The following is a 27,965-nucleotide window of genomic DNA, read 5'->3' as shown; positions in this document are numbered from 1 at the left end:
TGTAGACATTTTAAACGCTGTCTGTCTCTGAAGAGATAAAGGGACAGACGATACTATCTCTCTCTTTTGATCTTCGGTCTTATCTTTATGGCTCTCATCTCCATCTTTTATTTTTTCCAGTGTTTTTCTCTCATGTCTTCTCACGTCAATCTCCTCTCTCTCGCTTCTCTCTAAACCTCCTCTCTATCTCTCGCTCTCTCACCTTCCTCTCTATCTCTCGCTCTCTCACCTTCCTCTCTCTCGTCTCTCTCTCTCACACAATCCTCTCTCTCGTCTCTCTCACACACTCCTCTCTCTCATCTATCCCTCCTCTCACCATCACCTCTCTAGCTGTCGATGCATACTGCTTATTGGACGTCTACTCAGCGCTCTCTCGTGACCCAGCAAGCTTTGGGCTGCCACAGGACTTGTGCTCCATCTCCTCACTTCAGACTGAGAAGAGTAAAGAGGAGAAGAAGCGGAAAGAGGAGAAGAAGAAGCAGGCCCGGCGCCGAGGGGTCAGAGGCTAACTACAACTTCTTCACATTGACACCACTGTTGTTTTGTTTGGTTAAGGGTTAGCCAGGGTTGTCATGGCTACATTTTTTTTTTTTTACATCATGAAACTTGAATTCCAAGTGTGTTACTCCCTATAAAAGGTCAGGAAGTATCTCCCCATTTCAAAACATTTCTCTCTACTGAACACAACCGATGTTTAAAGCTTTCTCTCTAATATCAGGCACACCAGGAGTCAGACCCAGCCCCAACCCCAACCCTAGGCCCAGAGAAAAGCCCCCAGCTTGGGGAGGACAGTCAGAGTCCACTGCCCCCACGCATGGCTCCTCAACAACTGCGTGTGGTGTGTGACAACATGCTACAGGGTCTGGGGCGCTACCTGCGCTGTCTGGGGGTCGACGTGGTACTGCTGGAGAATACGGATGACCATAGGGTGGCTGCACAGGTAGGATAGACAGTAGGACAGACACACTGAGGCAGAAACCGGCTCAGATGATGACGCTAACTCTCTATATTTTCTTCTGTTCCTCAGTTAGCCCGAGAAGATGGACGAGTCATACTCACCTGTGGTCAGCCGTACCAGACGGTAAATATGAACTGCATGTTATAGAGTGTGTGTCTCACGTATGTTTTTGAGCAGGGTTCTGACAATACAGTTTGTATATGCGGAGTCAGGAGATGTTCCGTGTGTGTTTGTGTGTCTAGCTGAAGTCCCAGGTGGGAGAGGGTCGCTGCATTGCGCTGGACTGCTCAGAGAAAGCCCGGGACCAGGCAGTACGAGTCCTGAAACACTTCAACGTCCAGCCAACCCAGTCGGACATATTCAGCCGCTGTCAGGTCGGTCAACAGTGTGTGTGGGTGTGATCGTTTGTACTTGTGTGTGTGTGCCATGGTTTCTGTTATGTCTGTTATGTCCAGTTTGGCACTGGACAAAGTGTCCGGCAAGATTTGCATTTACCAGGTATTTACTTTTTAAGTTACTCTGCCATTTTGAAAGTAATGTCCACCCTGTCCTGGACTTTAGCCAAATAAGTCTATAAAGAACACTGTCGTTGTTAGAATCTTAACATCCCTAACAGAATTTGTGTTTATAAACAGTTTGTAAGAATTTGCCCCTTATTCTCTGCTAGTCAACCTACACAGCTGATGGCCCATTGAATCTACATCTAAACTACGCCGAACAAAATAGAAACGCAACATGCAACAATTTCTAAGATTTTATTGAGTTACAATTCGTACAAGAAATCAGTCAATTGAAATAAAATCATTAGGCCTTCATTTTTAAAATGTATTATTTATTTTAACTAGGCAAGTCAGTTAAGAACAAATTCTTATTTACAGTGACGGCCTTTACAATAACTGGCTTGTTCAAGGGCAGAATGACAGATCTTTACCTTGTCAGCTCGGGGATTCGATCTCGCAACATTTTGGTTACTGGTCCGACACGCGGCCCACTAGGCTACCTGCTGCCCCTAATCTATGAATTTCACAAGACTGTGAATACAGAGATGCATCTGTTGGTCACAAGGTAGGGGTGTGGATCAGAAAACCAGTCAGTATCTGGTCTGATATCCATTTGCCTCATGCAGTTCCACAAATCTCCTTCGCATAGAGTTGATCAGGCTGTTGATTGTGGCGTGTGGAATGTTGTCCCACTACCCTTCAATGGCTGTGTGGAGTTGCTGGATATTGGCTAATTGATAATCATATATTTGACTTTGAAGTTGGAGCATATTGACTGTTATTTCCATCAATGAATATAAAGCATTATTTAACCCTTTTTTTCCTTCTCCTGGACAGTTTGACCCATCAACAATTTTATTTATTGGCTTTTCATTTTGGGGGGGGGGGATAAAAGCTGGCAATAACCAGCTGTGGAAACCCTGCTACGTGCATATATGTGTGTGTGTTCACTTACATTCATTTTCACATGGACGGTTTCATCATTTCTGTCTCACTTTGAAGATGACAATCTACATAATGAAATAATTAGATAGAACACAATCTGTAAGTCGCTCTGGATAAGAGCGTCTGCTAAATGACTTAAATGTAAATGTAAACACACATCTTATTTCTAGGTCACTTCCTGTTCATAACATCATGTGACTGTGGTTGTGCATTATGTCATCATAGACTTGTTTACATTATTCTTTAGGTATAATACATTATTCTTTAAGTGTTATACCTAAAGAATAATGTATTACTGTTGAACAAGGGTGTGGAACTCTTATGAACATAAACAACAGAAACATTTTGGTTGCTAGGGTGATGTGTACAGAATAAGCCAGCTCGTGGTGGTTTTCTTTAATGTATTTGCTGTGAATGATAAACAGAAATACAGTTATGACGTGTTAACAGAGTTATTTGTCAGTCATTTGTCCAAGAGGATGTCCAGTACTATACAGTATCTCTAAGACACATGTCATGTCCTGGAATGGTGGAAAGGAATTGAGTGTGTCAGGAAGTAGCAGACGGGTAGAACGGCGCTGGAGACCAGTTTCCTGTAAATCATCATGTTTGAAGTGCCTACTGTGGTAATATCACTGGAACAATGGGATCTTTACTGTGTGCTGTAAACAGGAGGCGACTGCTGGGAACCGACAAGACAGACAGACAGACAGACAGACTGAGCAGAGAGAGGGGTCAGCCACAGAGGAGGAGGAGGAGGAGGAGGAGGAGGGCAGAGAGGAGGCGTAGGGAGACTGAGGAGGATGGGGGAGGAGGATGGGAGAAACTGAGTAGAATGGATGTAAAGCAGAGGAAGGTGAAAATATGCAGAAAGAGGATAAACGAGATTGATAGAGAGAAAGTGAAATATGTAGACAGAGGATAAACGAGATTGATAGAAAGTGAAATATGCGGACTGAGAGGAAAAAAGAGATTTGAAAGAGAGGGCCCGAGAGAGGATGAAATAGAAAAGGTAGAGGTGGTAGAAAATACCAGAAAATAATGTTCAGACATGATTCATTAATAGCATAATCCCTTCAAGTCGTCTGTTAATTAGTTTATTTCAAATCAAATCCAATTTTATTTGTCACATACACATGGTTAGCAGATGTTAATGCGAGTGTAGCGAAATGCTTGTGCTTCTAGTTCCGACAATGCAGTAATAACCAACAAGTAATCTAACAATTCCAAAACGACTACCTTATACACACAAGTGTAAAGGGATATTTGTACTCTCATAACTACAGAAGTCCATCTCTTCATGTTCTATTGGGCCAGACCTATAATGTTTTGATGTTTTCTACTAGTGTTGGAAAATAAGATATGCTTCTTATTACAGTGCCACCGGAAAAATATTTTGACCCCTTGACTTTTTCCACATTTTGGTCTTGTTACAGCCTTATTCTAAAATGGATTAAATTGTTTTGTTTTTCTCCCTCAATCTACTCACAATACCCCATAATGGCAAAGCAAAAACAGGTTTTAGAAATGTTTGCAAATGTGTAAAAACACAACAACCAGCCAGTCAGACCTACAGGACATATTTTAGACCAGACCTGGGTGTTCTGTCCTCCTAGGTGTTGTCTCCTTCCCAAATGTGTCCTTGTCTTTAACCTCCCGTAACGTCGTAACTCGTGACTGACTGACTGACTACTGGACAAGTATCTCCCTCCTCTATGCCTCCAGCCACCATTTGTCCAAGGCAGTTTGCCTCAAATGGTTCTGTCTCTGACCACACTGCTTTTTCTAACCCATACAGTATCTGTGGAAGCGAAAGGACCTTAGTTTAGTTTAAGAGTTGGTTTGTGGTCTGAAATATGTTAGATTGCTGCTGAAGACTCATGAAAAGCTGCTACACAAAACCACTGTCTTAAATGAAGGCAAGTGTGCAGCTTTCTTGTTCTGATCAAAAGATACAATAGACTGAAATAAATACACCCTTAAACTCCAGTTTGTTGTGTAACGTAGGCCATTGACAAACCACTTCTATATAGTCAGTGGTGAAACAGTGAAGGGAAAGGGTAGGTTAAGTCATGTGAAGGCATGTGTGATACGACGGGGCAGAGGGAAGGAAGGGTGCGTGTCTGAGCTCTCGTAGGCACCCCTGGGGCTGGGGGTGTGTTGAAAGCCCACCCAGGGGATGTTAACCCCTTTGTTATCTGATTGTAAAGTCTTTTGATTCGCTTTGTGGTGGGTGTCTTTCTCTTGACCAGGCCTCAACTCCCACGGACACACACTCACCCTCACACACGAGCACACACGGACACACACACAGTGGATGGGTGTCTTTCTCTTGATCAGGCCTCAACTCCCACGTACACACACTCACCCTCACACACGAGCACGCACGGACACACACACAGTGGATGGGTGTCTTTCTTGACCAGCTTCAACTCAGACCCCTCCCCCTTTCTGTTCCCCCTGAAAGCCTCTCTCTCTGGGAGGCACTAGAGGTCATTCCTGGTCGTGGACCTCCTCTATACCCCCTGTGTGGCCCATTGATACACAGCCTGACCACAGCCTGAGAAAAGACCATGTCATTTATAATCCCCTTTTTCTCTCTCTTTCTCTCTTTTTCTCTCTTTCTCTCTCTCTCTTGCTCTTTTTCTGTCTATCTCTCCTCTCCACTCACTTGTCTTTGACTGTTTTGAAGTTGTGTGTGCAAATGTGAGATTGGATTCCATTTTGCTTCTCTAAAAGCTGACCTTTCTACCACAGTCTTTACAAACCCAGCGATAATTCCCAACTCTGACTCTCTTCAGCAGGACTTTCATCCAAATGACACAACAGTATTTAGTGAAACGACCACTCTAACAACTGGGAGAAAGGGGTAGACTAGCTCTCTGTAACAGTAGTTTCTGAGATGATCTCAGCATGTGCTTAGATCAGATAATTGTGTCAGTCTGCCAGCCTTTGGTCTCTGTATAGCCAGACATGTATTTTTTAGTAGACACTCTAATCCAGAGCGGCTAACAGTAGTGAGTTCATACTGGTCCCCCGTGGGTATCGAACCCACAACCCTGGCATTACAAACGCCACGCTCTACCTACTGAGCTACACCTGGCCAGACCTCAACAATATAACCAAGGCTCTCAGGAAGGGCTGGTGGGTTACTCATAGAAATCATCTGGGATTCCTACAGTAACAGAACGACAGAGTCCATTCCAGACCGAAGGTTGAGCAAATAAGTCACGGAGCACTGCACTACCGTCACTCTAGCTGTCAAATATCACAATGTGTTTTTATATCTTATCGCCTGAGACGAACAGTCCATTTAGTGCCCAACGGTCTACTCCAATGTCGTTAATGTAAACGCCTCGCATCATATTACTACAGTTGGTTTACCATTAACTTTACTGATAACTAAGTAGTGAATTATGAATTTATTCATATTATTGTGGACGCATGAGAGATTCAACTGTGTGTGTGTGGTGATTCTTATATACCAAGGAGGTTTCACTTCTGTTCTGCTGACCTTATTTATCCTTTTAGATCTCTGTAGAATTGACCCTTGACGTGCCCATATCATTTTAATCTCTGAACTCCTTCCGCTCTCTGAATTCCATGAAGGGGATAGGTGGATAGAGTTAGGTTCACAGCCCACCACTCCCTCACCACGACTACCACCAGTGGAGGACGGCTTATTATAATGTCTGGAACAGAGTAAATGGAATGGCATCAAACCACGTGTTTGATACCATTCCACTGATTCCACTCCAGACATTATTATAAGCAGTCCTCCCCTCAGCAGCCTCCACTGGTGGTAGTGGTGGTGAGGGAGTGGTGGACTCTCGCTTTATAGTGGACTACTTTTGACCAGAGCCGTAGTGCACGAAGGTGCGTTTTGGGACGCAGAACTCTGACTCTACCGTACCCATCCCAATCTATATCTAGGACGAGGGTGGGCAATTCCAGTCCTCCAGGGCCTGATTGGTGTCACAGTTTTGCCCCAGCTAACACACCTGACTCCAATCATCACCTAATCATGATCTTCAGTTTAGAATGCAATTCGATTAATCAGCTGTGTTTGCTAGGGAAGGAGAAGAAGTAAGACATCAATCAGACCCTCGAGGACCAGAGTTGCCTACGCCTGATCTAGGGAATAAAAGGTGCCTTTTGGGACGCAGAACTCTGACCCTGCTGTACCCTTCCCAATCTATATTTTCCATCAAATGCATCAGATGTTTGCCCCGGACTTTAAAATAAATAAATAAATGAGATAGACATCTGCTTGCCCTGCCTAGCTGCCTGTCTAGCCCCAGCCCTAGACAGACGCATCTGCTTGCCCTGCCTAGCTGCCTGTCTAGCCCCAGCCCTAGACAGACACATCTGCTTGCCCTGCCTAGCTGCCTGTCTAGCCCCAGCCCTAGACAGACACATCTGCTTGCCCTGCCTAGCTGCCTGTCTAGCCCCAGCCCTAGACAGACGCATCTGCTTGCCCTGCCTAGCTGCCTGTCTAGCCCCAGCCCTAGACAGACACATCTGCTTGCCCTGCCTAGCTGCCTGTCTAGCCCCAGCCCTAGACAGACACATCTGCTTGCCCTGCCTAGCTGCCTGTCTAGCCCCAGCCCTAGACAGACACATCTGCTTGCCCTGCCTAGCTGCCTGTCTAGCCCCAGCCCTAGACAGACACATCTGCTTGCCCTGCCTAGCTGCCTGTCTAGCCCCAGCCCTAGACAGACGCATCTGCTTGCCCTGCCTAGCTGCCTGTCTAGCCCCAGCCCTAGACAGAGGCATCTGCTTGCCCTGCCTAGCTGCCTGTCTAGCCCCAGCCCTAGACAGACACATCTGCTTGCCCTGCCTAGCTGCCTGTCTAGCCCCAGCCCTAGACAGACGCATCTGCTTGCCCTGCCTGTCTAGCCCCAGCCCTAGAAACGCATCTGCTTGCCCTGCCTAGCTGCCTGTCTAGCCCCAGCCCTAGACAGACACAGCAGTGCAGGACTCAGGTTCCCACGAGCCACAGTGAGAGAAGTGAAAACAGCAACAGGAACTGCAACAGCGTGAGAGAGGGTGAGAGTAACAAACGAGTGAGGGATTGATAGTGAGAGAGAAAGGGAGAGATTGATAGTGAGAGGGAAAGGGAGAGATTGATAGTGAGAGGTGAGAGAGAAAGGGAGAGATTGATAGTGAGAGGTGAGAGAGAAAGGGAGAGGTGAGAGAGAAAGGGAGAGGTGAGAGGGAGAGTGATAGTGAGAGGTTAGAGAGAAGCGGGTGAGAGAGATTTCTAGTGTGGGGGGAGGAGGAGGGATGGGAGAAGTACGAGAGAGGGAGGGAGAGGCGATTGGAGGACTCGGTGCTTTGAAATTTGATCTACAAAGAGGGCAATGGGCTGAGAGAAAAAAAGGAAGAATGTAAGAGGATGAGACAAGTTTTAAATTTCCCTTCACTGGGTGGGTGTGTGAAGTGTGTTACCCTTTACTGGGAGTGTGAGAGTGTATCTGTGTGTTAGAATCTGGGTTTGGCCTTGCCACACAATTAACACCTTATGCTCAATCACTTACACACACACACACATACACACATACACACATACATGCATACATACAGTGGGGCAAAAAAGTATTTTGTCAGACACCAATTGTGCAAGTTCTCCCACTTAAAAAGATGAGGCCTGTAATTTTCATCATAGGTACACTTCAACTATGACAGACAAAATGAGAAAGAAAATCCAGAAAATCACATTTGTAGGATTTTTAATTAATTTATTTGCAAATTATGGTGGAAAATAAGTATTTGGTCACCTACAAACAAGCAAGATTTCTGGCTCTCACAAACCTGTAACTTCTTCTTTAAGAGGCTCCTTTGTCCTCCACTCGTTACCTGTATTAATGGCACCTGTTTGAACTTGTTATCAGTATAAAAGACACCTGTCCACAACTTCAAACAGTCACACTCCAAACTCCACTATGGTCAAGACCAAAGAGCTGTCAAAGGACACCAGAAACAAAATTGTAGAACTGCACCAGGCTGGGAAGACTGAATCTGCAAAAGGTAAGCAGCTTGGTTTGAAGAAATCAACTGTGGGAGCAATTATTAGGAAATGGAAGATATACAAGACCACTGATAATCTCCCTTGATCTGGGACTCCACGCAAGATCTCACCCTGTGGGGTCAAAATGATCACAAGAACGGTGAGCAAAAATCCCAGAACCACACGGGGGGACCTAGTGAATGACCTGCAGAGAGCTGGGACCAAAGTAACAAAGCCTACCATCAGTAACACACTACGCCGCCAGGGACTCAAATCCTGCAGTGCCAGACATGTCCCCCTGCTTAAGCCAATACATGTCCAGGCCCGTCTGAAGTTTGCTAGAGAGCATTTGGATGATCCAGAAGAAGATTGGGAGAATGTCATATGGTCAGATGAAACCAAAATATAACTTTTTGGTAAAAACTCAACTCGTCGTGTTTGGAGGACAAAGAATGCTGAGTTGCATCCAAAGAACACCATACCTACTGTGAAGCATGGGGGTGGAAACATGCTTTGGGGCTGTTTTTCTGCAAAGGGACCAGGACGACTGATCCGTGTAAAGGAAAGAATGAATGGGGCCATGTATCGTGAGATTTTGAGTGAAAACCTCCTTCCATCAGCAAGGGCATTGAAGATGAAACGTAGCTGGGTCTTTCAGCATGACAATGATCCCAAACACACCGCCCAGGCAACGGAGTGGCTTCGTAAGAAGCATTTCAAGGTCCTGGAGTGGCCTAGCCAGTCTCCAGATCTCAACCCCATAGAAAATCTTTGGAGGGAGTTGAAAGTCCGTGTTGCCCAGCAACAGCCCCAAAACATCACTGATCTAGAGGAGATCTGCATGGAGGAATGGGCCAAAATACCAGCAACAGTGTGTGGAAACCTTGTGAAGACTTACAGAAAACGTTTGACCTCTGTCATTGCCAACAAAAGGGTATATAACAAAGTATTGAGAAACTTTTGTTATTGACCAAATACTTATTTTCCACCATAATTTGCAAATAATTCATTAAAAATCTTACAATGTGATTTTCTGGATTTTTCTCTTCTCATTTTGTCTGTCATAGTTGAAGTGTACCTATGATGAAAATTACAGGCCTCTCATCTTTTTAAGTGGGAGAACTTGCACAATTGGTGGCTGACTAAATACTTTTTTTGCCTTACAGTGCATACGGAAGGTAGTCGGACCACTTCTCTTTTTCCACATTTCGTTACGTTACAGCCGTATTCTAAAATGGATTAAATAAATAAAAATTCCTCATCAATCTTCACACAATACCCCATAATGGGGCGGCAGGGTAGCCTAGTGGTTAGAGCGTTAGACTAGTAACCGGAAGGTTGCGAGTTCAAACCCCCGAGCGGACAAGGTACAAATCTGTCGTTCTGCCCCTGAACAGTGTTCCTAGGCCGTCATTGAAAATAAGAATTTGTTCTTAACTGACTTGCCTAGTTAAATAAAGGTAAAATAAAATAAATAAATAATGACAAACCCTTATTTACAGAAGTTTTCAGACCCTTTGCTATGGGACTTGAAATAGAGCTTAGGTGCATCCTATTTCCATTGCTCATCCTTGATGTTTCTACGACTTGATCGGAGTTTGATTGGACATGATTTGGAAAGGCACACACCTTTCTATATAAGGTCCCACAGTTGACAGTGCATGTCAAAGCAAAAACCAAGCCATGAGGTCAAAGGAATTGTCCGTAAAGACAGGATTGTGTTGAGGCACAGATCTGGGGAAGGGTACCAAAACATTTAGGTCCCCAAGAACAGTGGCCTCCATCATTCTTTTTTTTTTTTTTTTTTTCAATTTAAAGTTTTATTAAGTTTTCTTGTTTTTCAATCAACCAACAGAACACATTCCACATTCACAGATGTGACAAGCTTTAAAAAAATAGTCAAAAAATAATAATACATTTGAAAAAATAAAAATACAATTAAAATGAATGATAAAGTCAAATAAAAGCATTTATTTTTCTTAATCTATTCATTTTCCTTGGTGCATATATATATATACATACATACATACATACATACATACATACATACATATATATATATATACACACACATACGCACATGTACTCAAAAACTAAATTAAAATAAAAACCCACAAAAACATATAACACTTGCAGCAGCACTATCAAGGTTCTCATCAGCTATTTCAAGCATTCGCTGAGACGACGGGCCAATAATTCGTTTTTAGGTTTTACAGTACCTTACACAACATGTATCTGCGCATTTCCCTAGTCACCCCGTTCACTCTGTCCAGTTTGAAATATAGTTGAATAGTGGAGACCAGAGTCTATCAAACTTGGGCTGTCTCTTGTGGAGGTCATAAGTGAGCTTTTCAAGAGGAAGAAAGTCAACAATCTGGTCAATCCACATTTTAAATGTAGGAGGGGTATTAGAGGCCCACAATAGAATAATACATTTCTTAGCAAAGTATGTAATAGTCATAAGCAAATTTTCTCTGTCAGGATCAAGAACCAAGTCCTGCTGGGCATTAAGAAGATAGATACACGGGGTCATATCAAACTGTACCTCTAGTATTTTCTGTGCAGCAGTATGTATAGATTGCCAGAATCTGGCAATCTCTCTACAGCTCCAAAATACATTCATATAGGTTCCACTTTCAGAGGTACATCTTTTACAGTTCGGAGACATATCTGTTTTCATTCTATGGAGTCTCAAAGGAGTATAATAAAATTTGTACAAAAATGTGTAATTCGATTCTTTCATTTTTACACTGGTAGAGGAGCAGTATACCCTGTCGCAAACCTCCACCCATAACTCATCACTGATAGTCAGACCAAGGTCCTTTTCCCAGATTATTTTCAAAGGAGTAAAGGAGGAGCTTCCTTTCTCAGAAAGGAGTCTATAGATGTTAGATATTTTGCCTTTAACCTCTTGCTCCTACCTGACACGCAGGCGTCCCATCTAGACATCTGGAAATGCAAATGCGCTACGCTAAATGCTAATAGTACTAGTTAAAACTCAAACGTTCATTAAAATACACATGCAGGGTAGTGAATTAAAGCTACACTCGTTGTGAATCCAGGCAACAAGTCAGATTTTTAAAATGCTTTTCGGCGAAAGCATGAGAAGCTATTATCTGATAGCATGTAACACCCCAAAAGACCCACAGGGGACGTAAACAAAATAATTAGCATAGTCGGCGCTACACTAAACGCACCAATAAAATATAAAACATTCATTACCTTTGACCATCTTCTTTGTTGGCACTCCTAGATGTCCCATAAACATCACTATTGGGTCTTTTTTCCGTTTAAATCGGTCCATATATAGCCTAGATATCAATCTATGAAGACTGTAATCAAGGAAAAAAACATCGTTTTATAATGCGACGTAATTTTTTTAAATTAAAAAAGTCGACGATAAACTTTCACAAAACACTTCGAAATACTTTTGTAATGCAACTTTAGGTATTAGTAAACGTTAATAAGCGATCAAATTGATCACGAGGCGATGTAAATTCTATAGCTGTACGTCTGAAAATAATGTCCGGGTAAATCTCAACCAAAATATCCGGTCGGAGACCGGAAGAAAGGCGTTGCCTTGCGTCTTTTTGACCAAGAAACAAAAGGTAGACAAATGACAAGACTGACATCGTGTGGAAGCTGTAGGTATTGCAAGCTCGGCCCCATTAAATGTGGTTCACCTTTATCAATTGGTTGAAGTGGCGCATGGATATATTTTTCCATTTTCAGTGATCAGATTTTCCTGCACTTTTCGATGAAACGCACGTTCTGTTATAGTCACAGCCGTGATTTAACCAGTTTTATAAACGTCTGAGTGTTTTCTATCCACACATACTAATCATATGCATATACTATATTCCTGGCATGAGTAGCAGGGCGCTGAAATGTTGCGCGATTTTTAACAGAATGTTTGAAAAAGTAGAGGGTCGACTTAAGAGGTTAATGGATTGTGCTGTGACAAGAAGGGTTTCAACTTCTTTCAACTGAGTTCTAAACCTCCTTGGAAAGGACAAAGTGTCTTCATAGAGCTGGTGAGTGTAATATTGAGAGGGCAGACAGTGGATTTGTTAAAATTGATCTTATAACCTGAAAACTTGCCATACTGGGCAATTGTGTCTAAAATGAGAGGGAGGGATTTCTCAGGGTTGGATATGTAGAGCAAGACATCATCCGCGTAAAGCGAAATCTTGTGCTGCAGGCCGCCTGCAGAAACACCCATAATACTTGGATTGCTCCTTATCAGCTCTGCCAGCGGCTCCGCCCCCAACAAGTAGAGCAGCGGGGACAGCGAGCACCCTTGTCTTGTGCCCCGTTCCAGAGGGAGTCTGAGTTCAGTCCATTAGTAGTCACCATGGCATTTGGATGAGAGTATAGTGATTTGATCCATTTAATACAATTTGGGCCCATATTGAACTTTTCTAAGACTGAAAACAGAAAGCTCCACTCCATCCTGTCAAACGCCTTCTCAGCATCCAGTGAAGCCAGCAGGACAGGGGTCTTCTGTGCGTTTACTTGATCAATAATATCAAAAAGACGGCGAATGTTATCAGAAGAGTATCTGTCTCTAATAAATCCAGTTTGGTCCGCTTTTATTATTTTGGGAAGAAGAGTGTTTAGTCTTTTGGCGAGCAATTTGGTAATTATTTTATAGTCTAAATCCAACAAGCTTATGGGCCGGAAGGACGAGCAGGATAGTGGGTCCTTGTCTTTTTTTAGCAACACTGTAATGCGAGCTGTGTGCATTGAGTCTGGGAGAACTCCGTTTTTGCAAAAATCCTCCAGCATTGGCATGAAGATAGGGCTGAGCTGGGGCCAAAAAGCTTTGTAGAACTCTTTGGGGAATCCATCTGGGCCTGGGGACTTATTAGGTGGCATGGAGGTAATTGCCTCCAGGATCTCCTCAGGAGTGAAGGGGGAGTTGAGATCTTCTTGGTCGGTCTCTGATAGTTTAGGTAGCGAGATTCCCTCTAGGAAAGAGTGGAGTTCTGCCTCTGTGTGTTTTCTCTCAGAGGTATATAGTTTGCAGTAAAAATCATGAAAAGTTAAATTGATCTTTTTTGGGTCATATGTGACCTCGTCCTCTGCTGTTCGGATAGCCATGATTGTACGCTCTGACTGCTCCTTTTTTAATTGGTAAGCAAGCAATCTACTGGGCCTATTGCTATAATCATGGTATTTCTGTTTAGTAAAGAAAACTTTTTTTTTTATCTCCCGAGTGTAGTCCAAATTCAGTTTGGCTTTGGCTGCTTTAAGATGACTCCAGGAGGTGCTGTCTAGGGATTGTTTATATATTTTTTCACAGCATTCCAGCTCCCTCTCAAGATCTAGCCTGTGTGCTTCCATTGCTTTTTTCTTAGAGGAAGCATATGCAATTATATGACCTCTTAGTGTGGCTTTAGCAGCGTCCCACATTGTGGCCGGAGAAACAGGAGAATCTTTATTGTCTTGTGTGTAGTTGTCTATCCATGTAGTTACCAATGTATGGAACGCTTCATTTGATAGCATGGAGGTGTTGAATTTCCAGCTCTTTGACCTCGGGATGTTTTTGCAGAGGTCAAAGCGGAGGTGGACAAAGGCGTGATCTGAAAGTGCTATGGGTCCGATTGTACAAGTGGCTGAATTTATGAAACTCTTTGGGATACAAATGTAATCTATACGGGAGTAGGTGTTATGGACATTAGAGTAGTATGTATAGTCCATAGATGAGCTATTAGTCTCTCTCCAGATATCTATCAGTCCCATCTCTTTAGTAAGAGAGTTCAACATCTTTGCAGATCTAGGATTTGTGGTGGGGACTTGAGATGATTTGTCTAGGGTTGAGTTAAGGGTACAATTAAAATCTCCGGCCACCACGCCAAAGGAGACACAATGCTCATTGAACAGGGTTATAATTTTTGACATGAAGGCAGGAGTATCTGTGTTAGGGGCGTATATGTTTAATATAGTAATTGGTTGACCATATAGTGACCCAGTTATCAAAATAAATCCCCTCCGGATCAGATATGTTTTTGTCAATTATGAATGGAACATTTTTATGGATAAGTATGGCTGTGCCTCTACTGTTTGATTTGAAAGATGAGAAATACACCTGTCCCACCCAAGCTCTGCGGAGTTTGGCATGTTCAGCATCACAGAGGTGTGTCTCTTGTAATAGCGCAATGTCTGCTTTTTCCTTTTTTAGAGCACATAGTATCTTTTTTTCGTTTTATTGCATGCCCTAGACCATGGCAGTTCCATGTCAATAGATTTAAGGTACTAGTCATCGTCATCGAGCAGTAATCGAACTTTAGTGCAAGTCATCGCTGGGTAAAAGTGGATAGTAATTACAGCTGCGTTCACATAAAAGGAAAATAAATGGTGTACATAAAATAATAATCTCTGAACCCCCCAGCCGAGTTCCCAAACAACTCGACACATCCCGTTGGATCTATTACCCCCCCGCTCAGTCTCAAATCTGTGTTCCGAATAAAACAAAAACCGGGAACAGTTAGCAACGCACAACGTCTCCCTCTCCCCACCAAAGAAATGCCTCATCCTCTCCACCCCGCGTTGAGTAAATAACACAGTTGCCCTCGTCCAGACCACAGTAAAAGAGGGGAGAAAAATAAAATCAATAGCCCAGCCTACATATACCTCCCCCAAGGGACATAGGGAACCCCAAGTAATAATAGCAACAACAACAAAAAAACAGGGAAATAAAAGTAGACTGAAACATTAGTAGGCCTAGGTTAGGCTATACAGCCCATCCCTCTCAGTTAAAGGAAAATAAATATAAATTGGACGGCTATAATGACATTTAGGGGGTGGGTCTCTGGATATCGGCTATATGTCGTCTTACCTCCTTTAGTAATGGCATTAATTGCATTTAGTCATTGGTCTGTTTCTCATTGGCCAGGATTGTCTTTCAAAAAACGTTTTGCCTCTTCGGGAGTTTTGAAGTGTCGCAAGGCTCCTTGGTGAAGAATCCTGAGCTCGTTTGGGTATTTGAATCCCCTGAAGATGCCTCGGTCAATGGAGTATTTCTTCACTTCGTCAAATTCTCGGCGCTTTCGGCGTATTCCAGCTGACAGGTCCTGGTGTAAAGCGAGTTTGGCGTTTCCCACTGTGATGGTGTTGTTTTTCGCCGCCTGTAGGACTCGTTCCTTGTCGGTGAATCTCGGGAAACGTATGGTGATTGGGCGCGGTGGTTGTCTGGCTGCTGGTGGGGGCCTCAGTGCTCGGTGAGCTCTCTCGAGTTCTATGGGCCTGTTGGTGGACATGTGGAGCCACTCGGGAAGTTTGTCTTGCAGGTAGCGGATCAGTGGCATGTTTCCCTCTTCTTTTTCGCCCAGATTGAATAGAACACAATTATTCCTTCGCCCCCTGTTTTCCATGTCCTCTGTTTTCTCTTCCAGATGCTCGATTTTCTTTTTAGAATATGCTATTGTTTCCATGGCATCTGTCAATAAGTTTTCCATGGATAGGATTCGCCCCTCTGCCTCGTCCAGGCGCCCCCGCGTTTATGGTTATCTTGTTGTTGATGTCAGGCAAAGCGGTTTCCAGGATTGTCACCTTGCCCCCTATCGCACTGAGCTGAGAGTTAATGGCATCTAATTTAGTGTTTAGTTCTGTACGTTGGGATCTCAACTCAGAAAGGATGTCTTCGACAGAGTGCGAGGTTGGCATTCGTTGTGCCTCTTGGGGGAGCGGGTTCTCTTGCTCCTGGCTAATGGCGCTAGTTTTTTCTGAAGCTAGCTTCTTCTTGGAGGCTTTTTCCGTCGCTAATACTCGAGTCTGGGTAAAAATATCACCTGTAGTGTCGCCTTTTGTAGCCGCCATGACTTTTTCTTACTAAAGCTATATGAGTTTGAACTTGGAGTGGAGGTAAGATTAGGAATTGGAAACGGCTTGTGCGGAGCTCTTAGTTCATGCGGCCATCTCGTCCAAGGGTCACGTGACCCCCCCCATGATTCTTAAATGGAAGAAGTTTGGAACCACTCAGACTCCTAGAGCTGGCTGCCCAGCCAAACTGAGCAGTTGAGGAAGATGGGCCTTGGTCAGGGAGGTAACCGACACAGCTCCATAGTTCCTCTGTGGAGATGGGAGAACCTTCCAGAAGGACAACCATCTCTGCAGCACTCCACCAATCAGGCCTTTATGGTAGAGTGGCAAGACGGAAGCCACTCCTCAGTAAAAGGCACATGACAGCCAGCATGGAGTTTGCCAAAAGGCACCTAAAGACTCTCAGACCATGAGAAACAAAATTCTCTGGTCTGATGATGCCAAGATTGAACTCTTTGGCCTGAATCCCAAGCATCACGCCTGGAGGAAACCTGGCACCATCCCTACGGTGAAGCATAGTGGTGGCAGCATCATGCTGTGGGGGTGTTATTCAGCGGCAGGGACTGGGAGACTAGTCAGGATCAAGGGAAAGATGAACGGGGCAAAGTACAGAGAGATCCTTGATGAAAACCTGCTCCAGAATGCTCGGGACCTCAGACTGGGGCGAAGGTTCACCTTCCAACAGGACAACGACCCTAAGCACACAGCCAAGATAACGACCCTAAGCACACAGCCAAGATAACGACCCTAAGCACACAGCCAAGACAACGACCCTAAGCACACAGCCAAGACAACGACCCTAAGCACACAGCCAAGACAACGACCCTAAGCACACAGCCAAGACAACGACCCTAAGCACACAGCCAAGACAACGACCCTAAGCACACAGCCAAGACAACGACCCTAAGCACACAGCCAAGACAACGACCCTAAGCACACAGCCAAGACAACGACCCTAAGCACACAGCCAAGACAACGACCCTAAGCACACAGCCAAGATAACGACCCTAAGCACACAGCCAAGATAACGACCCTAAGCACACAGCCAAGGCAACGACCCTAAGCACACAGCCAAGGCAACGACCCTAAGCACACAGCCAAGACAACGACCCTAAGCACACAGCCAAGACAACGACCCTAAGCACACAGCCAGACAACGACCCTAAGCACACAGCCAAGACAACGACCCTAAGCACACAGCCAAGACAACGACCCTAAGCACACAGCCAAGACAACGACCCTAAGCACACAGCCAAGACAACGACCCTAAGCACACAGCCAAGACAACGACCCTAAGCACACAGCCAAGACAACGACCCTAAGCACACAGCCAAGACAACGACCCTAAGCACACAGCCAAGACAACGACCCTAAGCACACAGCCAAGACAACGACCCTAAGCACACAGCCAAGACAACGACCCTAAGCACACAGCCAAGACAACGACCCTAAGCACACAGCCAAGACAACGACCCTAAGCACACAGCCAAGACACGACCTAAGCACACAGCCAAGACAACGACCCTAAGCACACAGCCAAGACAACGACCCTAAGCACACAGCCAAGACAACGACCCTAAGCACACAGCCAAGACAACGACCCTAAGCACACAGCCAAGACAACGACCCTAAGCACACAGCCAAGACAACGACCCTAAGCACACAGCCAAGACAACGACCCTAAGCACACAGCCAAGACAACGACCCTAAGCACACAGCCAAGACAACGACCCTAAGCACACAGCCAAGACAAAGACCCCAAGCACACAGCCAACGACCCTAAGCACACAGCCAAGACATACAACAAGTATGAATCGCTGAGCTGCGTGGTGAAAAGTCTGTGCCCTTGAGCTAGGCGCTTGATAAGTGTCTGCTAAATGACTCAAATGTAAAATGAGGAGGGGTGAAGGAGGTTAAGAGGGGGAGAGAAGTTCCTCAGACATGCCAAGACATTCCTAGGAGAAACAATCCCAAACATTTCCCACTATGTGGCGAAGGGTTGGTGTCTCCTGTTACTGACTGGGCTTGGAGCAAAGTCACACACACACCTTTCATAAACACTGACTGACAGGCGGTCTGCAGACTGAGGAAAGCCTGAGGCCCTGTAGATGATTGTGTCTCTGCCTGGCGTGTGAAAGTCGAGAGAGAGAGTCGAGCGCGTGAAAGTCGAGAGAGTCGAGCGTGTGAAAGTCGAGAGAGTCGAGCGTGTGAAAGTCGAGAGAGTCGAGCGTGTGAAAGTCGAGAGAGTCGAGCGCGTGAAAGTCGAGAGAGTCGAGCGCGTGAAAGTCGAGAGAGTCGAGCGCGTGAAAGTCGAGAGAGTCGAGCGCGTGAAAGTCGAGAGAGTCGAGCGCGTGAAAGTCGAGAGGGAGCGCTAAAGTCGAGAGAGAGAGAGAGGGAGCCGCTAAATTAAGTCGAGGGCGATAGAGGGAGCCGCTAAAGTCGAGGGCGATAGAGAGAGCGCGACAGTCGAGGGCGATAGACAGCGCGACAGTCGAGAGCGATAGAGAGCGCGACAGTCGAGAGCGATAGTCGAGAGCGAGATTGTTGAGATTTTTGATTATTTCACTTTTGTATATTATCTAACTCACTTGCTTTGGCAATGTTAACACATGTTTCCCATGCCAATAAAGCCCCTTGAATTGAATTGAGAGACCGCAACAGTCGAGAGTGATGGAGAGATACAGCGACAGTCGAGAGTGAGAGAGAGAGACCGCGACAGTCGAGAGTGAGAGAGAGATACCGCGACAGTCGAGAGTGAGAGAGAGAGACCGCGACAGTCGAGAGTGAGAGAGAGAGACCGCGACAGTCGAGAGAGAGAGACCGCGACAGTCGAGAGTGAGAGAGAGAGACCGCGACAGTCGAGAGTGAGAGAGAGCGACCGCGACAGTCGAGTGAGAGAGAGCGACAGTCGAGAGTGAGAGAGAGCGACCGCGACAGTCGAGTGAGAGAGAGCGACCGCGACAGTCGAGAGTGAGAGAGAGCGACCGCGACAGTCGAGAGTGAGAGAGAGCGACCGCGACAGTCGAGAGTGAGAGAGAGCGACCGCGACAGTCGAGAGTGAGAGAGAGCGACCGCGACAGTCGAGAGTGAGAGAGAGCGACCGCGACAGTCGAGAGTGAGAGAGAGAGACCGCGACAGTCGAGAGTGAGAGGGAGAGAGAGCGACAGTCGAGAGTGAGAGAGAGCGACCGCGACAGTCGAGAGTGAGAGGGAGAGAGAGCGACAGTCGAGAGTGAGAGGGAGAGACCGCGACAGTCGAGAGTGAGAGGGAGAGACCGCGACAGTCGAGAGTGAGAGAGAGAGACCGCGACAGTCGAGAGTGAGAGAGAGAGACCGCGACAGTCGAGAGTGAGAGAGAGAGACTGCGACAGTCGAGAGTGAGAGAGAGAGACCGCGACAGTGTGAAAGTGGAGAGGGAGAGAGCGCAGGAGAAAGTCGAGAGCATGTGAAGTTTGAGAGAGAGTGCGTGAAAGTCGAGAGAAAAATCCCCTATAGAGAGAGGCTACAATTAGTGAACCTGTGCATCTTCATGGTGACTGCTGTCCCATGTTCAAGTTGATTCTCGCGCCTGTCTGTCTGTCCTGTAAGACAATAGAGTAGAGTCTCAGGAAGTGAAGCGGGCTGATGTTGACATCCCTGGATGAGCCATAAGATGAGCTGTCTGTCAGCAGCATCTGGTCTGAAAGGAACCACGTCTCCTCTGTTTTCTCAGTCGTTTTGGCCTGGGGATCACGTAGTACAAGGATGACACCTCTAGGTGTGTGTGAACCGCTTGTCTGTGTGTGTGTGACTGTGTGTGTGAGAGAGGCCGTTCCATGCATGTCACCTTACACGGTTAGCCAGAATGACGGACCCTGTGTGTCTTGGTGTGAGAGACTGTGACTGTGTGTGAGGACGGACCCCGGGGTTGGCGTGCTCAAGGACACTTCATTAAAGATCCTGGGGATCGTTTTAGAGTTAATAATCTGGCCACCGCTTCCTGTTCACACCCCTCCCTCCCCCGTCTCCCCCACACTGGGCCCTCCAGCTCTCCCTCTCTCTCTGATTCAGATTAGCCGTGGCGAGGAATCCGGAGCACCTGGCTGCTGGAATGTCCTGTTTGTCTTTGCTCTGTTTGTGCTTTTGTACGCTGTGTTTTGATTGGCTGGCTGGCATTTGTGTGTGTGTGTATGTGTGTGTGTGTGTGTGTGTGTGTGAGAGACTGCCTGCGAAAGGTCCTGGGCTGGCCTGATGTATCCCATTGTCTGGGAGCCAAGCTGCTTCCTGCCACTGCTTTCTCCTGTAGCCAGACCAGAGAGGTGTGTGAGAGAGGGGGGGGGGGACCCTCAATGGGACTTTTCCCTCCAAACACCAATACAATGAAGTAGTGCGTAATTTCCGCTGTACCCCCCACCACCATATCTTTATAACACACACACTGCTTCTCATGCACTCAATAATGAACCTATATTATTCCACCAGTTGCTCTGAGCTCTTTCTCCAGTTCTAGAATGGACTCTCCTCTCTAGCCTACACTGTTCTGACTTACTGTTCCTAGTGTTCTGTGTAGTAGTCAGTTACGTGTCTGTGTGTTCTGAGTTGTAGTCATGTTGTAATGTATTAAACTACAGTGAGTGTTGGGGTCTGACACAGTCTAAATGGAAAAGGTCTGACTAAGGGGCCAATGTGAGGCCTTCAGCAAAATAATGACAGATCGAGAGAGATGGAGGGGGCGTGGAGGGAGAGAGGGGGGAGCAGTTGGAGAGAGGGGGAGCAGTTGGAGAGAGAGGGGGAGCAGTTGGAGAGAGGGGGAGCAGTTGGAGAGAGGGGGAGCAGTTGGAGAGGGGAGCAGTTGAGAGGGGGAGCAGTTGGAGAGAGGGGGAGCAGTTGGAGAGAGGGGGAGCAGTTGGGGAGAGAGGGGTGGAGCAGTTGGAGGGAGGGAGAGTTGGGAGAGAGGGGTGAGCAGTTGGAGAGAGAGGGGGGCAGATGAGGGGCAGTTGGAGAGAGTGGGGTGAGCAGTTGGAGAGGGTGAGCAGATGGAGAAGTGAGGGAGAGCAGTTGGAGGGTGAACAGTTGGAGAGAGTGAGGGGAGCAGTTGGAGAGAGTGAGGGGAGCAGTTGGAGAGAGTGAGGGGGAGCAGTTGGAGAGAGTGAGGGGGAGCAGTTGGAGAGAGGGGGAGCAGTTGGAGAGGGGATGAGCAGTTGGGGAGAGCAGTTGGAGAGAGTGAGGGGGAGCAGTTGGAGAGAGGGGGCAGTTGGAGAGGGGATGAGCAGTTGGGGAGAGCAGTTGGAGAGAGCGAGGGGGGAGCAGTTTGGGAGAGGGGGCAGTTGGGGAGGGAGAGCAGTTGGGGAGAGAGGGAGAGCAGTTGGGGAGAGGGAGAGCAGTTGGGGAGAGGGAGAGCAGTTGGGGGAGCGAGGGGGAGCAGTTGGAGAGGGAGCAGTTGGGAGAGCGAGGGGGCGCAGTTGGGAGAGCGCAGTTGGAGAGAGCGAGGGGGAGCAGTTGGAGAGAGCGAGGGGAGCAGTTGGAGAGAGAGGGGGAGCAGTTGGAGAGGGGATGAGCAGTTTGAGAGAGGGAGAGCAGTTGGAGAGAGGGGGAGCAGTTGGGGGAGAGAGGGGGAGCAGTTGGGGGAGAGAGGGGGAGCAGTTGGGGAGAGAGCGAGGGGAGCAGTTGGGGAGAGAGCGAGGGGGAGCAGTTGGGGGAGAGAGCGAGGGGAGCAGTTGGAGAGAGAGGGGGAGCAGTGGGGGGAGCAGTTGGAGAGAGCGAGGGGGAGCAGTTGGAGAGAGCGAGGGGGAGCAGTTGGAGAGAGAGGGGGAGCAGTTGGAGAGAGAGAGGGGGAGCAGTTGGAGAGAGAGGGGGAGCAGTTGGAGAGAGGGGGCAGTTGGAGAGGGGGCAGTTGGAGAGGGGGAGCAGTTGGGGAGGGGGCAGTTGGAGAGGGGGCAGTTGGAGAGGGGGAGCAGTTGGGGAGGGGGGGGGCAGTTGGAGGGGGGGGCAGTTGGAGAGGGGGAGCAGTTGGGGAGAGGGGGGAGCAATTAGATGGAGGGATAAAATATGGAGAGCGAGCAAGAGACAGAGGAAATATGAATTCCTGCTGTGTGGTGATGTCATGAGAACTGGCCCAGGGCAGACAGAGCTGTTTATGTTCTCCAGAGTAGAAACCGCTCTGGGGGTGGGGTGGGGTCACTTTTTTGCACCCGCAGCACAGGGAGAGAGCCGAGCAGTGTGCATTCTCAGAACGGAGCGGAGGGAACACCAGCAAGGAACTTAGTCATAGCCTACAGTAGCTAGCTAGCAGGTGTGTGTCTGTGACACGCAACGACCCCAATTATACATCCTGCAATATCAACTAACCAAGCTTCTAGAGCTGCCTGGCATTCTTTCCAGTTATAGTAATAATATGCCACTCGTTTTATCCAGAGACTCACACTAGTAGTTTAGGGCTGTCCCTGACTAAAAAAAAATATATTGGTCGACCGAAAGTCGTCTGTTCTTCAGATCAATAAATTGTTTGAAAATGTTAGATGTATATTTCCATATATAGAGACATCCGATGTGTTTTAATAAAATCACCTATTTTTTAAAAATTGTTTTATTTAACCTTTATTTAACTAGGCAAGTCAGTTAAGAACAAATTCTTATTTACAATGATGACCAAACACGGACGACGCTGGGCCAATTGTGCCCCAGGTGGCATTGAGCTTGTCTGATGCTTAACGCTTACAGTCTTGATGAAATAAGACAAATGCCTCCGATGGCACCAGAGATCTAGATAACCAGAAGGAAAAAAAACTTCAACTGACTCAACTATTCCCCTCCTGCTGGCTTTCACAGATTCTGCCACTACTCTCCTGAAGTTGCCAGTAAAAGGCTACACGAAGAGTCAGCAACCTTTCTCATGTTGAATGCCAATTTATCTTACCATTTCTACCGATCTGCATGCCAGTTATGATTTTCATATACACATTTTCGTGAAACAGTTATATTTAATTTATAATAACGTATCTCAAAACCATGTGGTTAATCAAAATGATATCCAAATCGAAATGAAAATGATACAAATCTAAAAAAGTTACTTCTATTGCCATTGCCAACAATGTACAAATAGCCTACATAAAGCCAACAAATAAAAGCATTGCATCCTGCAGGTAGAAAATAAAAAAAATGATTTAAAGAAATATCCTTTAAATCATATTGGCTACACATGGCCTGTCTGCAACCAACTTGAAACATTGTATCAACTATTAACTTGGGTCTGGCCTGAAGCTTGAGCTACTGAACTGAACTTGGGCCAGTGAGCTTGGGCCAGTGAGCTTGGGACAGACACAGCTGTAGGCTATTTACGCAAGGGATAAGAAGCTCACCGGAGAGGAGTGCCGACACCTCAAATGTTCTACTGCTTGAGCTCCTGTTCCTCTTTATAGAATATTAACTCAAAAGTATTGAGGAGCTCCTGCACCTAAATATAAACAGTACTAGCACCCAAAATGAGTACCGGAACATATTTCAGTTCAAGTCAAGCACTGATGAGAAGTAATCAGGTAGGCCTATTTTATGACTTTTCCACTGAATCAGAGCATAGCATTTTCCCCTTCACTCTGAGTTGTTATCGAAAGGGACGGAGCTGGAAAGATTTTTCTAATTAATTGAGGAACTATTGTCATTCTCAATGGATGTTAAAACAGACTTTGTTTGCTTGCTGTTTGAGGTGAAGAAAACATTACTTTAGGAAGCTCCACGGGTCATTAGTGGTGTTGCGTTAAGCCAATCAGATTCCCAAATAGGCACCTATACAGTGCATTCGGAAAGTATTCAGACCTCTTTACTTTTCCACTTTTTGTTACGTTACAGCCTTATTCTAAAATGTATTAAATAGTAGTTTTCCTCATCAGTCTACACACAATACCCTATAATAACAAAGCAAAACTTTTTTTAAATTGTTATGTTTGCAAATGTATAAAAAACAAAACATATTTACATAACTATTCAGACCATTTACTCAGAACTTTGTTGAAGCCCTTTGGCAGCGATTACAGCCTTGAGCCTTCTTGGGTATGACGCTACAAGCTTGGCACAACTGTATTTGGGGAGTTTCTCCCATTCTTCTCTGCAGATCCTCTCAAACTCCGGGTTGGAGCGAGCGGTCGCATCTGCACTCGGTCCGCAGGTAGTATTACATTTCATTACATTTCATTATAGTACAACGGTTTGATTTGTCTAATCTTAGCAATTTCTTCTTAGCTAGCTACATAGCCGTCTTTGTATCATAGATAATTGCGTAATTATCGAATTTCGTCGTCCTAACGCAGTCTACACTGCCCTGCAGCTAGCCAGCTAGCTAACGTCCACCGTCTACCGATTAGCAGCACAACTATTACACTCAACTGAACGACTTGATTAGTGTAGTGTTAGCTAGCTACATAGTTGTCTTTGCTGTCTTCGTATCCAAGATAATTGTGTAGTTTAGAGTGTGTAGTTTTAGAGTGATTATCTTAATTTACCGAGGTTAGCTAGCCAGCTATTTGTCGTCCTTAACGTAGGAGACACTGCTAGCTAGCCAACAGCTAGCCAACGTCTACCGAACAGAACTTCCGCACTCAACAATCCGGTCGCATTTCGCTTCGCTCCACAGGTAGTATCAAATTTTTCATTTCATTTCATTAAAGTACAACGGCTTGATTTGTTTGATCGTAGCTAGCTACATAGCTAGCTACATAGCCGTCTTTGTATCAAAGATAATTGTGTAGTCTAGAGCGATTTCCTAGGTTAGCTAGCCAGCTATTGTCGTTCTTTTAACGCAACGTAACGTAATCAACACTGCTAGCTAGCCAGCTAGCCCCGAATAGCAGCACAGTAGAAACTATTACACTCAACGGAACGACTTGATTAGTGTAGTGTCAACAACGCAGCCACTGCCAGCTAGCCTACATAGTCAACAACGCAGCCACTGCCAGCTAGCCTACATAGTCAACAACGCAGCCTCTGCCAGCTAGCCTACTTCAGCAGTACTGTATCATTTTAATCATTTTAGTCAATAAGATTCTTGCTATGTAAGCTTAACTTTCTGAACACTCGAGACGTGTAGTCCACTTGTCATTCCAATCTCCTTTGCATTAGCGTAGCCTCTTGTGTAGCCTGTCAACTATGTGTCTGTCTATCCCTGTTCTCTCCTCTCTGCACAGACCATACAAACGCTCCACACTGCGTGGCCGCGGCCACCCTAATCTGGTGGTCCCAGCGCGCACGACCCACGTGGAGTTCCAGGACTCCGGTAGTCTCTGGAACTGCCGATCTGCGGCCAACAAGGCAGAGTTCATCTCAGCCTATGCCTCCCTCCAGTCCCTCGACTTCTTGGCACTGACGGAAACATGGATCACCACAGACAACACTGCTACTCCTACTGCTCTCTCTTCGTCTGCCCACGTGTTCTCGCACACCCGAGAGCTTCTGGTCAGCGGGGTGGTGGCACCGGGATCCTCATCTCTCCCAAGTGGTCATTCTCTCTTTCTCCCCTTACCCATCTGTCTATCGCCTCCTTTGAATTCCATGCTGTCACAGTTACCAGCCCTTTCAAGCTTAACGTCCTTATCATTTATCGCCCTCCAGGTTCCCTCGGAGAGTTCATCAATGAGCTTGATGCCTTGATAAGCTCCTTTCCTGAGGACGGCTCACCTCTCACAGTTCTGGGCGACTTTAACCTCCCCACGTCTACCTTTGACTCATTCCTCTCTGCCTCCTTCTTTCCACTCCTCTCCTCTTTTGACCTCACCCTCTCACCTTCCCCCCCTACTCACAAGGCAGGAAATACGCTCGGCTCGACCTCATCTTTACTAGATGCTGTTCTTCCACTAACCTCATTGCAACTCCCCTCCAAGTCTCCGACCACTACCTTGTATCCTTTTCCCTCTCGCTCTCATCCAACACTTCCCACACTGCCCCTACTCGGATGGTATCGCGCCGTCCCAACCTTCGCTCTCTCTCCCCGCTACTCTCTCCTCTTCCATCCTATCATCTCTTCCTCTGCTCAAACCTTCTCCAACCTATCTCCTGATTCTGCCTCCTCAACCCTCCTCTCCTCCCTTTCTGCATCCTTTGACTCTCTATGTCCCCTATCCTCCAGGCCGGCTCGGTCCTCCCCTCCCGCTCCGTGGCTCGACGACTCATTGCGAGCTCACAGAACAGGGCTCCGGGCAGCCGAGCGGAAATGGAGGAAAACTCGCCTCCCTGCGGACCTGACATCCTTTCACTCCCTCCTCTCTACATTTTCCTCTTCTCTCTCTGCTGCTAAAGCCACTTTCTACCACTCTAAATTCCAAGCATCTGCCTCTAACCCTAGGAAGCTCTTTGCAACCTTCTCCTCCCTCCTGAATCCTCCTCCCCCCCCCCTCCTCCCTCTCTGCAGATGACTTCGTCAACCATTTTGAAAAGAAGGTCGACGACATCCGATCCTCGTTTGCTAAGTCAAACGACACCGCTGGTTCTGCTCACACTGCCCTACCCTGGGCTCTGACCTCTTTCTCCCCTCTCTCTCCAGATGAAATCTTGCGTCTTGTGACGGCCGGCCGGCCGCCCAACAACCTGCCCGCTTGACCCTATCCCCTCCTCTCTTCTCCAGACCATTTCCGGAGACCTTCTCCCTTACCTCACCTCGCTCATCAACTCATCCCTGACCGCTGGCTACGTCCCTTCCGTCTTCAAGAGAGCGAGAGTTGCACCCCTTCTGAAAAAACCTACACTCGATCCCTCCGATGTCAACAACTACAGACCAGTATCCCTTCTTTCTTTTCTCTCCAAAACTCTTGAACGTGCCGTCCTTGGCCAGCTCTCCCGCTATCTCTCTCAGAATGACCTTCTTGATCCAAATCAGTCAGGTTTCAAGACTAGTCATTCAACTGAGACTGCTCTTCTCTGTATCACGGAGGCGCTCCGCACTGCTAAAGCTAACTCTCTCTCCTCTGCTCTCATCCTTCTAGACCTATCGGCTGCCTTCGATACTGTGAACCATCAGATCCTCCTCTCCACCCTCTCCGAGTTGGGCATCTCCGGTGCGGCCCACGCTTGGATTGCGTCCTACCTGACAGGTCGCTCCTACCAGGTGGCGTGGCGAGAATCCGTCTCCACACCACGTGCTCTCACCACTGGTGTCCCCCAGGGCTCTGTTCTAGGCCCTCTCCTATTCTCGCTATACACCAAGTCACTTGGCTCTGTCATAACCTCACATGGTCTCTCCTATCATTGCTATGCAGACGACACACAATTAATCTTCTCCTTTCCCCCTTCTGATGACCAGGTGGCGAATCGCATCTCTGCATGTCTGGCAGACATATCAGTGTGGATGACGGATCACCACCTCAAGCTGAACCTCGGCAAGACGGAGCTGCTCTTCCTCCCGGGAAGGACTGCCCGTTCCATGATCTCGCCATCACGGTTGACAACTCCATTGTGTCCTCCTCCCAGAGCGCTAAGAACCTTGGCGTGATCCTGGACAACACCCTGTCGTTCTCAACTAACATCAAGGCGGTGGCCCGTTCCTGTAGGTTCATGCTCTACAACATCCGCAGAGTACGACCCTGCCTCACACAGGAAGCGGCGCAGGTCCTAATCCAGGCACTTGTCATCTCCCGTCTGGATTACTGCAACTCGCTGTTGGCTGGGCTCCCTGCCTGTGCCATTAAACCCCTACAACTCATCCAGAACGCCGCAGCCCGTCTGGTGTTCAACCTTCCCAAGTTCTCTCACGTCACCCCGCTCCTCCG

The 27,965-nt window shown here is 46.8% G+C and overlaps 1 protein-coding gene across 2 annotated transcripts in view; it reads left to right on the top strand.

Moving 5' to 3' along the window:
* exd3 (exonuclease 3'-5' domain containing 3) overlaps positions 1-27,965 on the top strand; it is an 81,480-nt gene that overhangs the window by 23,070 nt on the left and 30,445 nt on the right. For both annotated transcript variants that reach the window (XM_029628551.2, XM_065007578.1), the window contains exons 16-19: positions 331-497; positions 719-940; positions 1,028-1,081; positions 1,201-1,332. In XM_029628551.2, the coding sequence (XP_029484411.1) occupies positions 331-497; positions 719-940; positions 1,028-1,081; positions 1,201-1,332 (575 nt within the window). The remainder of the gene's footprint in view (positions 1-330; positions 498-718; positions 941-1,027; positions 1,082-1,200; positions 1,333-27,965) is intronic.

This window comes from Oncorhynchus nerka, linkage group LG22 (assembly GCF_034236695.1).
Source record: "Oncorhynchus nerka isolate Pitt River linkage group LG22, Oner_Uvic_2.0, whole genome shotgun sequence".
NCBI classification, from domain to species: domain Eukaryota; kingdom Metazoa; phylum Chordata; class Actinopteri; order Salmoniformes; family Salmonidae; genus Oncorhynchus; species Oncorhynchus nerka.
Note: the sequence above shows the minus strand (reverse complement) of the source record. Positions and strands in the feature narration are given on the sequence as shown.